Source organism: Nerophis ophidion, linkage group LG01 (genome assembly GCF_033978795.1).
Source record: "Nerophis ophidion isolate RoL-2023_Sa linkage group LG01, RoL_Noph_v1.0, whole genome shotgun sequence".
NCBI lineage: Eukaryota > Metazoa > Chordata > Actinopteri > Syngnathiformes > Syngnathidae > Nerophis > Nerophis ophidion.
Genome location: NC_084611.1, coordinates 71,136,302 through 71,150,173, shown reverse-complemented (window position 1 = coordinate 71,150,173; position 13,872 = coordinate 71,136,302). Strand labels below are relative to the sequence as shown.

At 40.4% G+C, this 13,872-nt stretch overlaps 1 protein-coding gene across 10 annotated transcripts in view; it reads left to right on the top strand.

The window, feature by feature from the left end:
- The window catches only part of LOC133558893 (nuclear factor 1 X-type-like), a 266,583-nt gene that overhangs the window by 234,307 nt on the left and 18,404 nt on the right, over window positions 1–13,872 (top strand). For 9 of the 10 annotated variants that reach the window (XM_061910063.1, XM_061910071.1, XM_061910123.1 and 6 more), the window contains 2 exons: window positions 1,419–1,547; window positions 9,442–9,611. In XM_061910063.1, the coding sequence (XP_061766047.1) occupies window positions 1,419–1,547; window positions 9,442–9,611 (299 nt within the window). The remainder of the gene's footprint in view (window positions 1–1,418; window positions 1,548–9,441; window positions 9,612–13,872) is intronic. The other variant, XM_061910096.1, reaches the window with a different exon arrangement.

Below are 13,872 nucleotides of genomic sequence, written 5' to 3'. Positions count from 1 at the left end.
TGCTTCACTCGTATTGTTAAGATGTATTTAAAATTTCAGTCGTTTAAGTTGCGGCTCTCATTGGTAGTAGTGTCTCTTAGCCATTGCTACTAACTGCTGGTGTCAGAAGCAGGATCCGAGGTTGTGTTCACGCTCGGAATTTATCTGACAGTACAATACTCCCACAGACTTTTGCTACGGTTGGTGTGTTTGTGCGTGCGTGCGTGCGTATGTGTGTGAAAAAGAAATATATGTCTGCTGAGGACATAAACGGTTCACACATATTCACTCCCACCTGCTTGAGACTTAACTCTTTCACACCAGGAGGGAAGGTTTTGCACGCCCCCACACTCGCCATCCACTTTCACACATATCCAGCTGGAGGAAGAATCGTATTTAATGCCCTGTTTGATGCGGAGGTGCCACGAAAATAGACCGAAAAACGGTAAAAAAAAAAAAAAAGTTTCATCACTCACTCGTCAGGAAGATTAGAAGAAGACAGCTTGTGTTTTTTCTCTATTTTTATGCTGTTACATGTGCTGCTTATGTGTTCAGCCATTGTATGTGAGTGTGTGAGCGAGTGAGTGTGCACGCCAGATAATAACCATATTTAAACAACTTATGACATCCCAATTTCATACGTGTCGTCAGGGCAACGGATCGACAAACAAAAACACTGCTGCATTTCTCACAGGTTCAGCTTTGCTCTCTCTCACTCGCTTAGCTCCCTTCGCATATTTTCATGTCTCCCACGTGCTTCCCTCTCTCTCCCAGCTCCTCTGTCGGTCTGCTTGTCTTTCGCACTCAGCAGCTGTCACGTCCATACTGTACAGTTTGTGCTATTTCTGAATGAAGCCCTCTTCTCGTGCAGCCAGCCTGTGGGATCTCGCGGCGGCCAAACCGCCAATAGCTGACTGTGGCTATAATGGCGGCCACGTTTGGCGTTGGCACCTAAAAAAGACAGGCAAAAAAACGAGAGAAACAGAAGAGATGGAGAAAGCATACAGTGGCACAGTGAGAGGTTATTATTGCTACAGATGTGCCTTGGCTCGCAAACAAAGACCAGCTTGATATTGGCTTCAGTCATTTTTCCCTCATTTTTGTCTTATGAAGACATGCTTGTAATATATTGCCCGGCCTGTTACTTCAAAGTTGGGAGCTGGGAATCCTCTCTCTACATGAGTTATGTTTTTTGTTCTTATGTGTGAACGAGGCAATCAGGCAGCATTGAGTCATCTGATTCACACCCAAAAACTAAAGGATCATTCCCCTAAAATGCAATTAGAAATGATGTGGCACAGTATAAAAATAATAATAATAAGCAACAATTTATTGATTGAAACCACCTCTCTCTTTTCCACCCTCTACTCCCCACTTTTTATTTTTATTTTTATTTTTTGTTTATTCCATTTTTATTTTTTTCATTTTTTTTTTGCCAGGACTGTCCTCGCCTGGTTCACTTAAGAAGCCGGGGAAGTTTGATTTCAACGCCCTGACTTCCCAGACGAGGTCCCCCCGCATGGCGTTCACACACCACCCGCTGCCTGTGCTGGCAGGAGTGAGACCAGGTGAGAGCCCCCACCACCAAGGCAACGACCCCCCCTTCCTTCCCCCAGCCATTTTTTATAGTCTGAAAAAGAGAGAGAGAAGAAAAGAGGGATTTACAAATGTTGGAACCTCAAAAATTAACAGGAAAACCAAAACACAACATTTCATTTCCGCAGTGCCAACTGCTGAGTTTCAATTGTTCATGTTATCGTCATGGCTTGACCTAAGTTTCTCTCTCTTTCAGTCTATCTTCATCCATAAATTTTTTTAACCACCATCGTTGTGTTTGTGTGTTTTAATACTGTCATTGCATGGTATCATTGCTGCCTCCATGCCTTTGCCCTAATGCTCATATCATGTTTGGATTGCTTTGACTTCAGTCGTCAATACTGTTTATAAATTTTCATACGATTACCTTGTTGTATAGTACCAGTGTTTACCACTCATTTATTTATTTGTGGCAGTGCGACACAATTTAATTTGGAAAGATTTGTTATCGGGGGGTTTTTTCGGCCTGGCTCACAAACACTTTATAATGGGACTGTTTATGCAGCATGTCGTACCAATTATGTACAGTAATAAGGAAATAGTAAGCAAAATCATAACAGTCACGCATTCATGTCGCATGACGATGGAGGAGTCTGAGACAGAGGGACGCTTCAAGCTGACCACTCAAAATAAAAATTGAGAATGGCAGAGGAATTTTAACTTTCAGATTATATTTTACTTTTACAAATGAAGATGGCGTGCAGGAAACCCACAATGATGTGTGTCCTTGGCCATATTTAGGCCAATGAATGCATTTAGAGAAAACAATGCCCCAAACATTAGTTTTTAGTTGTTTACTCTGTAAACCAACAACTGCTCTTTTCATCAAAAACGTACAATACACATTTAGGAACACACATTACGATGAGTTGAGGTTCTGAAAAGTTTTGCGGCACATAACCATTACCAACTGTTCCCAAACAACACAAGTTGTCAATGTTTTTTTACTGTCAAAATTTAGATCTATGCTGTTGTTTTTACTCTTGGTAGAGAAAATTAATAGCATTATAACGGTGGGCCAAAGAAAAGGCAAGCTAAATAAATACATACAGTGGGGTGTGGGGACCCCCAGAGGTAGTTGTAGGGTGTCCCCAGCTAAATGACAGTTTATCGGATCCATGTGTACACTCTAAGTTATATTAACTTTAATATAATACATGTGGGCTCATAGATATACATTTCATTAAATGGGGGTCTAGAGCTTAATGCATACTGTGGGGTCAAATATATATACCGGTAAATGTAGCAAGCTACTTTTGCCCTGTATCTTGTAGAGCAGTGTTTCCATAACGTGCCTACTGACAGATATAAGTTAGAACTACACAACTTTGTATTATGTTGTAGTTTTTACCTTCCATAACGTGTCTACTGACCGATATAAGTTAGAACTACTTAGTATTATAAATGTTGTAGTTTTTATCTTCCAAAACGTGTCTACTGACAGATATAAGTTAGAATTAAAATACATGGGAACGGCTAGTAGCTAATATTAGTAAACAGATAGACCTACCAACTCGGCGCATAAAAAGTGCAGATGGCCTTAAAACGCCACAAGAGTCAGGCACCATATGTAAGTACCCAAAATAAAGACTCGACATACAAAGAAATTCAATCGGAGCCGAAACATAGGAGGAAACGGGATTAAAACCCGATGCTAACCGCCCATTGAAAATACATGGGAACAGTGAGTAGCTACTATTAGCAAACAGATAAACTTACCAACTTGGCGTAATATCCTAAGATCGACACACTCTCTCGTCGCAACTCGGCCCTGATGGGCGGCACCTATAAGTTTACAGTTACTTGTAAAATGTTGGACGGTTGTTTTTACGATATGCAGGCAAACGGCAACTTTAAAACATACCGGCTTAGCTACGGCACCTGGCAGCCATCTTGGTATAGACGATCAAAGCCCCTCCCTCACGAATGTTGGTGCGTGCGCACCAGCAGCAGACGGTACGGGAAAAAAAAGAAGAAAAAAAACATCTCCCTTACTGTGTCTGCGCACGGTGGCCATCTTTGAAATGGTTTTCAGCGCAGCGGTTCTTTGAAGGCTGATAAAATCAAAACCGTAGCATTAATAAAAACTATTTTATCTACTTTTAATGAGAAGGGTTCAATCCCTCTCCTGTGGTAGTTTGAAGCCGACACGACAAACGCGCTCGGAGGAGATAATGTTTGAAAAAAGGTGACTGGTTTTTACGATACTTTTGTTTTGAAGGGGGAATTGCAAACTTTCTGTTGATTTTTGCCAGGAGTTGTCAATATATGACATGTAGGTCTAAGTGAGACCTACATAGAAGTTTTTGTTTCATGTTTCTACGACATTCCTACTGGAAGTTACAGACAGTTTTGTCTGTATTTTCTTCCTAGGAGCATTTTTGTCTGTGTTTTATTCCTAGGGGGCGCTAGAGCGCAATTTAGAGTTTTGGGGTTAGGTTTTTTGATTAGATCTCAATTTTCGCCAGTCCTGATGTGTATGTCCAGTTTGGTGATTTTGAAGCATGTTAAGGGGGTCAAATTACAGCTCAAAGAGGCAAAGGTGAGTGTTTTTACAAAACTTTTGTTTTGAAGGGGGAATCGCAAACTTCCTGTTGATTTTTGTTGAAGGATGTCAGTGTATGCAATGTAGGTCTTAGTGAGACCTACATAGAGGTTTTTGTTTCATGTCGCTACGACATTCCTACTGGAACTTACAAGCAGTTTTGTCTGTGTTTTCTTACTAGGTGGCGCTCAAGGGAAATTTTTAGTTTTGGGGTTAGGTGTTTTGATTAAATCGCAATGTTCAGCAGTCCTGATGTGTGTGTCAAATTTGGTGAGTTTTGAAGCATGTTAAAGGGGTCAAATTACAGCTCAAAGCTGCGGAATAATAATAAAGAAAGAAAGAATAAAACGCTAGAAATTCAATAGGGTCCTCTGTCCCAAAGGGACATTCGGTCCCTAATAAAGAACATAGAAGTAATCATCAACTTAAAGTACCCTCTTTGGGCATTGTAGTAGAGATCCATCTGGATTCATCAACTTAATTCTAAACATTACTTCACAAAAAAATAAATCTTTAACATCAATAATTATGGAACATCTCCACATAAAATCTAGCTGTCAACACTGAATATTGCATTGTTGTATTTTTTTTCACAGTTTATGAACTTATATTCATATTTTGTTGAAGTATTATTCAATAAATATATTCATGAAGGTTTTTGAATTGTTGCTATTTTTAGAATATTTAAAAGAAAAATCTCACATACCCCTTGGCATACCTTCAAGTACCCCTCGGGATACGCGTACCCCCATTTGAGAACCACTGTTGTAGAATACCTTGCTACAATTCTCTGGGGATAGCTTCCCCTGTAACTTAGCTACATTTAACTTGTAGCTTACATCATTGCTTATTTATTGTTGTTGTTTAAAGCAAGCTCAGCAATTAGCATAGCTATTTGCAATCCTGCCCCTGGCTTGCTCTCTGTGTGTAACATGTTCTGCCTTGTACCCCAATGATAATAATTATTCAAATACTAAAAATGCAGTTTATTTGTTGTAATAGATGTGATTATTGTCATCTTAGAGGAGTGGCTACAGACTGTATGGAGACTTATAAATATGTGCTAGCTGCTTGTCAGCAAGGGGACTAAATAAAAATACAGTATCAGCCAAAGAGAATTAGTGATTGTGATTGGCATCAAAAGGCATTTCGATTACATACTTTTCACAAAAATTGGCCGAAACAAATCAGTGGCCGATAGATCGGCACAGTCCTACAAGACACTGAAGTCAATAGAACCTGAGATAATACCTTATATTGCGTTAGACATAAACCAAAAACCTCCGTTTTACCCACCCACACACACACACACAATGTTGCATCATAGCCAATTGTGCAAATTAGACAACGTCATTTAGCGCCCTCAACCACCACAACCAAACGCCACAAATACGTTCTCAGTGCTGTCAGTCTCAAGCCATTATTACATTTGTTGCTTTAGAACAGAGGTGTCAAACTCATTTAGCTCAGGGGCCGCATGGAGGAAAATCTGTGCACAGGCAGGCCGAATTATTAAAATCATGGCATTAAAACTAAAGACAAATTAAGATTGTTTTCTTTGTCTTACTTTGGCCAAAAATAGAACAAACACATTTTGAAAATATTACAATAAAAAAAATTACCGACAGCGATAAAGTTTAGATCCATGAAGGAAAGAAGAAAGCGAATTAATGATTATAACTGGATACATTTACATATGCTTAAAAATTTGTTTTCTTTTATTATTTTTTTTTTAATGAATCAAGTAACGTTTATGACAAACTTTTTCCAAAACACAATATAGAATGTGAGATGTAACAGGATTATGCATACTTTTATCATTTGTTTTCAAAACGGTTTTAAAAAAAAGTGGGACCCCAAAAATGTTACTGTGGGACCCCATTTTTATGACTTAATGGGATCCCATTTTGAAAATTCCTAACGCCAACACTGATGGAGTATTGGTGCATGCAAAACAGCAGCAGGTGTCTGTGGCTTGCTGGCCGGTTCTAATACTATTCAAATATCATTCCGGGGGTCTTAGAAAATTACTTCAGGGGCCGGATCTGGCCCGCGGGCCTTGACTTTGACACCACTGCTTTAGAAAATGTAATCACAAGAATCTCGTTTGTTGGCGGTTGACCCATAAACGTGCCATTACAATCCTGAGGAGTGGATACTTCCATTGATGCCAAGTTGTGAATAGCTATTTTACTTTCCTCACCAAAATCTAACTGTAGCTATCCTGCTGTTTACTGATTGTGATGTCCAAGTATTTGAAACGGTTATTCATCAGCTAAGTTAGTGGCTGTTTGAGACTTTTTCGCATTACTGTACATATATTTTTGTAGTTAGCATCAAAGTTAGCCGTCTTTTCCAAACATGTTCACTTTTGTCCATGTTTCTAGTTTTAATGACAGCAGATTTTCACAGAACGCCATAGATTCTTTCAGTGTGTTCCCAATGACGTCTTTTGATTGAGGCACAAAGGGCAAATTGTCCTCTGAGCATTTTGGTCCAATAGCATATTCGACAAGGTTTCTCCATCTCCGCTCGGAGAATTCCCAACGTCCCTTGTATCTGCATTTTGCCAACAAGTCCCTAAAGGCTGGCGGGTTCACTTTTCAAAGGCATAAATACGTCCACCGCTCTCATTCCATTTGACTCTCAAAGGGATGGTTTGGTCGGTGGCCAAACCGCACCTACCATGTAAAGGTCATTTGCACTCAATGCCCCCGTCTTGAAGCATATTGAATTTTACTTTCAGCTCTCCCTGCGGTATATTTAGAAAATACACCCAAGGACGTGTCTTGAACCATGAAGAAAAAAAGCTGCCAAATTCGATCACAAGTTGACGTAACAAACTGGGTAGCTAAGGGGTTTGTTTCCAGGTTGTCTCCTAGTTTGAAGACACACACGTGTGCGTGTGTAAATTTACACTCCAGCGGAGGACTGTCTGCCTTACAATGGCTGCAGTCCAAATGGAATGTCCCTTAGAGGCCTCTAGTTGTATAAAGTGCCTGGAGGAAGACAGGAGTGAAAGAAAAGACGTGCATACAGGGAAAGATATTTCTCGTTACCATGGCCCGCCTTGGATGCGCTGAAACGGTTAGCTCCTCCTGTGTAGGTCTAGTGTGAGAGTGTGAGTGTTCAGGGCTAAGTGCTGGATTGTTTATGTTCCGTTGTTGGCACCGGACTGACATGGCGAGCTGCCAGGCAGACTGTTGTCTGATTACGCTCGTCTGGAGGGACCACCATTGTGGCTTGCGATTACGCGCCAGCACATCCAATGCGTGCACCCAAAAGTACCCAAAAATGTTGAATTCGGCACAAAGGAAGAAGTTTAACCAACTCACACTGACATTCTTTGTGAGTGGCGACACACACAAGAGACAGTAGGTGACAGACAAAATCACAGATGCTTGTTCGCCAGGCTCCCCTCACCTAGCAGCTTGTCTCTCTCGTTTGGTGTGCCAAATTGCCAAAGCCGTAGAATTGGAGCCGACGAGACAGACAGTGGAGCCTGACTGCCTGAGTAATGTCTCCAAAAGGTGTTTTTTGGTCATATGGGAGCTTCAAACTATTGAGAAGAGCTGCACATTGCTGATTGATTAAAGGGGAACATTATCACAATTTCAGAAGGGTTAAGACCAATAAAAAATAATTTCCCAGTGGCTTATTTTATTTTTCAAAGTTTTTTTTTCAAAATTTTACCCATCCCGTAAAAAGGCTTTAAAGTGCCTGATTTTCGCTATCTGTGAAGCCACCGTCCATTTTCCTGTGACGTCATCCAGTGATGCCAATACAAACAAACGGATAGCACAGCAAGATATAGCGACTTTAGCTCAGATTCAGACTCGGATTTCAGTGGCTTAAGCGATTCAACAGATTACGCATGAATTGAAACGGATGGTTGGAGTTTGGAGGCAGACAGCGAAAACAAAATTGAAGAAGAAACTGAGGCTATTAAGCAAACAGCTATTGACGCTCTTTGGCCATGTCTGCCTTAGCATCATCGGTAAAATGTGCAGACCAAACGTTCGGGACTTTCGCATCTTGTGACACTGGATCAACTTAAATCTGTCGATTGGTAAGTGTTTGTTTGGCATTAAATGTGGTTGGAGGGAAACGCTGGATGCAAATATAGCTACAAATGTACATACAGCTAGCCTAAATAGCATGTTAGCATCGATTAGCTTGCAGCTATGCTGTGACCAAATATGTTTGATTAGCGCATAAGTCAATAACATCAACAAAACTCACCTTTGTGATTTCGTTGACTTTATCGTTGGAAATGCATCTACAGGATATCCATACATCTCTGTGCCATGTCTGCCTAAGCATCGCCGGTAAAATGTGCAGACACTCCGGCACATTCAATGGGGGTCTGGCGGCAGATTTCTTTGACTTTATCGTTGGAAATGCATCTGCTTTGAGTGTCGCAGGATATCCACACAATCTTGCCATCTCTGTTGTAGTATAGCTTTCGTCGGTAAAGTGTGCGGAACAAACGACTGACCATTTTGTCGGCTTTCCCCACACGCTCGTATTTGGAACAAATTTTGTCCAATTTCTTGCCACTTTCGCATCTTTGGGCCAGTGGTGCAACTTGAATCCCTCCCTGTTAGTGTTGTTACACCCTTCGACAACACACCGACGAGGCATGATGTCTCCAAGGTACAGAAAACAGTCGAAAAAACTGAAAATAACAGAGCTGAGACCCGGTGTTTGTAATGTGTTTGAGAAAATGGCGGCTTTATTACCTATGTGATGTTACGTTCTGACGTCATCGCTCTGAGAGCGATAAATAGAAAGGCGTTTAATTCGCCAAAATTCACCCGTTTAGAGTTCGGAAATCGGTTAAAAAAATATATGGTCTTTTTTCTGCAACATCAAGGTATATATTGACGCTTACATAGGTCTGGTGATAATGTTCCCCTTTAAACCTCACTGACAACCAATAAAAGAAGTGTGTGTGTGAGGTTGGTATATCTTAGTGGTGTGTGCGTGGGTTTGCGAGGCATACATGGAAAGGCAGCACACATATATACAGTAAAGGTCTGGAAATGTCTGTGAAGAGATGCCAGGCGGAGTCAGATTTATAAAGTGCGTGTGGCCACATGTTGCACAATAGCTAAAGATGGTAAACCACAGTACAGATAATCACAGCAATTTAATGTGTCAGCACGACTAGCGGTTTGAGTGACCAAAAATCATACACAATCACTGCTGCTTAGTTAAAGCATATGTCTCATAGGGTTGCACTGTTTGATATCTCTGCTGTCATGTTTTTCCAACTCACATTTCTCTTCCTCTACTTCCTGGTGGCTTCTCCTCTGCAGGGAGCCCCCGTGCCTCAGCCTCAGCCCTGCACTTCCCCTCCTCCTCAATCATCCAGCAGTCCAGCCCTTATTTCACCCACCCCACCATACGCTACCACCACCACCAGGACCCGCTTAAGGAGTTTGTGCAGTTCGTGTGCACCGACAGCACAGGACAGCCGAGTGCACAGGTAAGTGAATCAAGGCCGAGGAGACGGTGTGAGGCTTATTTGCAAGAGGGACACAAATATTGAGAAGGGAGTTGGATATCCTTTTATTTTGTCGCAGTTACAAATTTCTGAAAAAAATAGACCCGTTCTGCAAAACTGAGGACACTAGTTATCAGGACAGTATCATACTCCCAGATGTTTAGGTAGAATCAATTTATTATCAAGCACAAAGAGAAACATTTAGGTACTCACATAACACACGATAATGATACTGTGTATCCCACTTACATCCGTTATCTGTGGACAAACTCATCAAGTCCCTATCTACTATATTCTTCCTAGTGATTTAAGTCAGCGTTGAAATACAGTAAATGGTCGACAAAAACTTTTAAACCCGAAAGGGTAATTTTACAAAAATTCTGTCTATTTTTGTTGACAAAAAGCAAACATTTTGTAAACAAACTGCCATATGTTATAAAACTTTATTAACTTAGTAATCTATATATAATGGGACCTTTGCAATGAACATGAGGGAACCCTATTGCTATCTATAAAGCCCTGGGCTGACTGATACGATGCTATGTTCATGTGTGTTTGTTTAATTCCTATCTTGCTTTCAAATGGTGTGCAAGCTGCGGTGCTTTTAGCACCTGAGCATGTTTATTTAATAGCAAAATTAAATGAACGGTGTGAACCCTCTTGTCAGTCACCTACAATCTTCGTCTCAGTGGGTGGAGGTGGGACCGCTGGCTCACACACACACACACAATGCTCAGACACAGAGCCTCTGGAGGAATTAGGGTGAAAAAAGATGATTGCAAAGCCAAAGGTCCCCATATTATATTGGTTTCAAACCGAATGAGTAAAAACTCATCAACACAGACAAACAAACCAGTGTGCCAAATTTGTTGGAAAGTGATAACCACAAAAAAAGACAACAAAGCAAGCCATCCTGCCTGGTTTTTGTAGCCGAGGAAAAAAATGCATTTTAAGGTACAATTTTTGCTAACAGAAATTGAGAATCGGTTTTATTTTTTTGTACGTTTACCTATTGAAGATTATTAAAAGTTATTGACCTTCCAATTACAATAGTAAACAAATACTAATGAGAAATAATAGTTTATAGCGTTTTAAAGGGTCACTTGCATTATTATAATAGACTTGACGCATGGCTTATACAAACCCCGTTTCCATATGAGTTGGGAAATTGTGTTGGATGTAAATATAAACAGAATACAATGCTTTGCAAATCATTTTCCACCCATATTCAGTTGAATATGCTACAAAGACAACATATTTGATGTTCAAATTGATAAACATTTTTTTATTTGCAAATAATCATTAACTTTAGAATTTGATGCCAGCAACATGTGACAAAGAAGTTGGGAAAGGTGGCAATAAATACTGATACAGTTGAGGAATGCTCATCAAACACTTGTATGGAACACCCCACTGATGTGCAGGCTAATTGGGAACAGGTGGGTGCCATGATTGGGTAGAAAAGCAGCTTCCATGAAATGCTAAGTAATTCACAAACAAGGATGTAGTGAGGGTCACCACTTTGTAAGCAAATTGTCAAACAGTTTTAGAACAACATTTCTCAACAAGCTATTGCAAGGAATTTAGGGATTTTACCATCTACGGTCCGTAAAATCATCAAAAAGTTCAGAAAATTTGGAGAAATCACTGCACGTAAGCAATGATATTACGGACTTTTGATCCATCAGGCGCTACTGCATCAAAAACTGACAACAGTGTGTAAAGGATATCATCACATGGGCTCAGGAACACTTCATAAAACCACTGTCAGTAACTATAGTTGGTCACTACATCTGTAAGTGCAAGTTAAAACTCTACTATGCAAAGCCAAACCCATTTATCAACAATATCCTGAAACGCCGCCGACTTGGCTGGGCCCAAGCTCACCTAAGATGGACTGATGCAAAGTGGAAAGGTGTTCTCTGTTCTGACGAGTCCACATTTCAAATTATATTTGGAAACAGAGGACGTGGTGTCCTCCTGAACAAAGAGGAAAATAACCATTCGGATTGTTATAGGCGCAAAGTTCAAAGGCCAGCATCTGTGATGGTATGTGGGTGTATTAGTGCCCAAGGCATGGGTAACTTACACATATGTGAAGGCACCATTAATGCTGAAAAGTCCATACAGGTTTTGGAGCAACATATATTGTCATCCAAGCAACGTTATCATGGACGCCCCTGCTTATTTCAGCAATACAAGTCTTACAACAGCGTGGCTTCCTAAAATAAGAGTGCGGGTACTTCCCTGGCCCGCCTGCAGTGCAGGCCTGTCTCCCATCGAAAATGTGTGGCGCATTATGAAGCGTAAAATACGACAGCGGACACCCCGGACTGTTGAACGACTGAAGCTCTACATAAAACAAAAATGGGAAAATATTGCACTTTCAAAGCTTCAACAATTAGTTTCCTCAGTTCCCAAACGTTTATTGAGTGTTGTTAAAAGAAAAGGTGATGTAACACAGTGGTGAACATGCCCTTTCCCAACTACTTTGGCACGTGTTGCAGCCATGAAATTATATGTTTATTATTATTTGCAAATAAAAATATGTTTATGAGCTTGAACATCAAATGTCTAGTCTTTGTAGTGCATTCAATTGAATATGGGTTGAAAAGGATTTGCAAATCATTGTATTCCGTTTATATTATTTTCTAACACAATTTCCCAACTCATATGGAAACAGGGTTTGTATTTCCTGTCCCTCACATAATGTTTATCGTCAAAAAAATCAGTACAGACCAAAAAGGTTCCGTACCAAAAACTCTGATTCCAATACATGGAATATTACACCCATATTGCAAACAATGGTTAGTTCATGTTACTTTTATGTTGACACTTCTCGGACTGCCTGATGTCATTTTACACAAGAATATCAGCACCACTACAGGCCTGCCATGCAAATGGCAACATTGTAAGTTGTTTTGGCAGACATGTAGGGTTGCTGTTTTTTAACAACTTTGAAAAAGTTTCAAAAATATACAAAAACAAAACCCTATTTACGATTAAGAATACAGATGCAGTGTGTAACATAAATTGCAAGAGGGGGATGAAGGAAGGATAAAGGTGTTTACATTTTGTTTTTTTATTTCACTGGCGACAGCGTCCTCAAACCGGATGCCAAACTTGGTGTTGTGGTCAGAGCTGTTCTGACCCAACAGTGTCATGGGAGGATGCAATAAATGTAGCTCATGCTGGGGAAAAAAAGCTCAGGCCGAGTTAGCATCAAACCGCACTCGGTCAGATTTAACTTTGTTTAGAAGAGCTCCATAAACGGCCATGAAAACACTGGAAATTACAGTAGCATTCCTGCTGTCGTTCTATGTGATGCGGCTCTGCTGGGAACAATGAGGCTAAATCACTCACAGGGAACGTCGTATTTTTTGCACAATACATGGTGGAGAAACAAGATGAAGTCCAGAAGCACCTATGTTTTATTTTCAATGTCCTCACATGGCCCGGCCCTTTGCAGAAGGCCTTTTAAATCTGTAGAAAGGATGCTGGGTGTACTTTTGACCACTACTTTAAACTTGGCTTCCATGTTTGACTTCTTACTTTACACCAGGGGTGTCCAAACTTTTTTGGGTGAAGCCTGCATACAAAAAAATTTAAGGATATGTGGTCCACTTTATACATTTTGCTGATTAAAGCTATTAAAATACAATTTAGGTCAATCGATCTCTGGAAAACTATCTGAACAAAACATCCACAATTTAGCTTTGTGTCATAGCCAACAAAGCAAATTAGTGGAATATCTAATCCAACCAATCCATCCATCTATTTTCTACCGCTTATTTCCTTGCGGGGGGGGGGGGGGTGCTGGTGCCTATCTCAGCTACCCCCTTAAGATATTTCTATTTTTTTACTAATACAATATTATTATTATTGTTATTATTATTATTACTGCTATTATTGTTTTTATTATGCCAACTAAAACCTTATGCACACTCAAAAATATGTTTTATCTTGCAAGAAATTTGTTGTCATCATGACAGTACTCCGTCTTCCTCCCACCTCTAAAGACATGCACCTTGGGATAGGTTTATTGGCAACAATAAAACGGCCCTAGAATGTGGTCCTCATCTGTGTTGGCCCTGTGATGAGGTGGTGACTTGTCCCTGGGTGTACTCGGCCTTCTGCCCGAGTGCAGCTGGGTTAGGTTCCAGCACCCTCACGACCCTGAGAAGGACAAGCGGTAAAAAATGGATGGATGGATGGCATTTTTTTCTTCTTTTTTTTTTTTTGG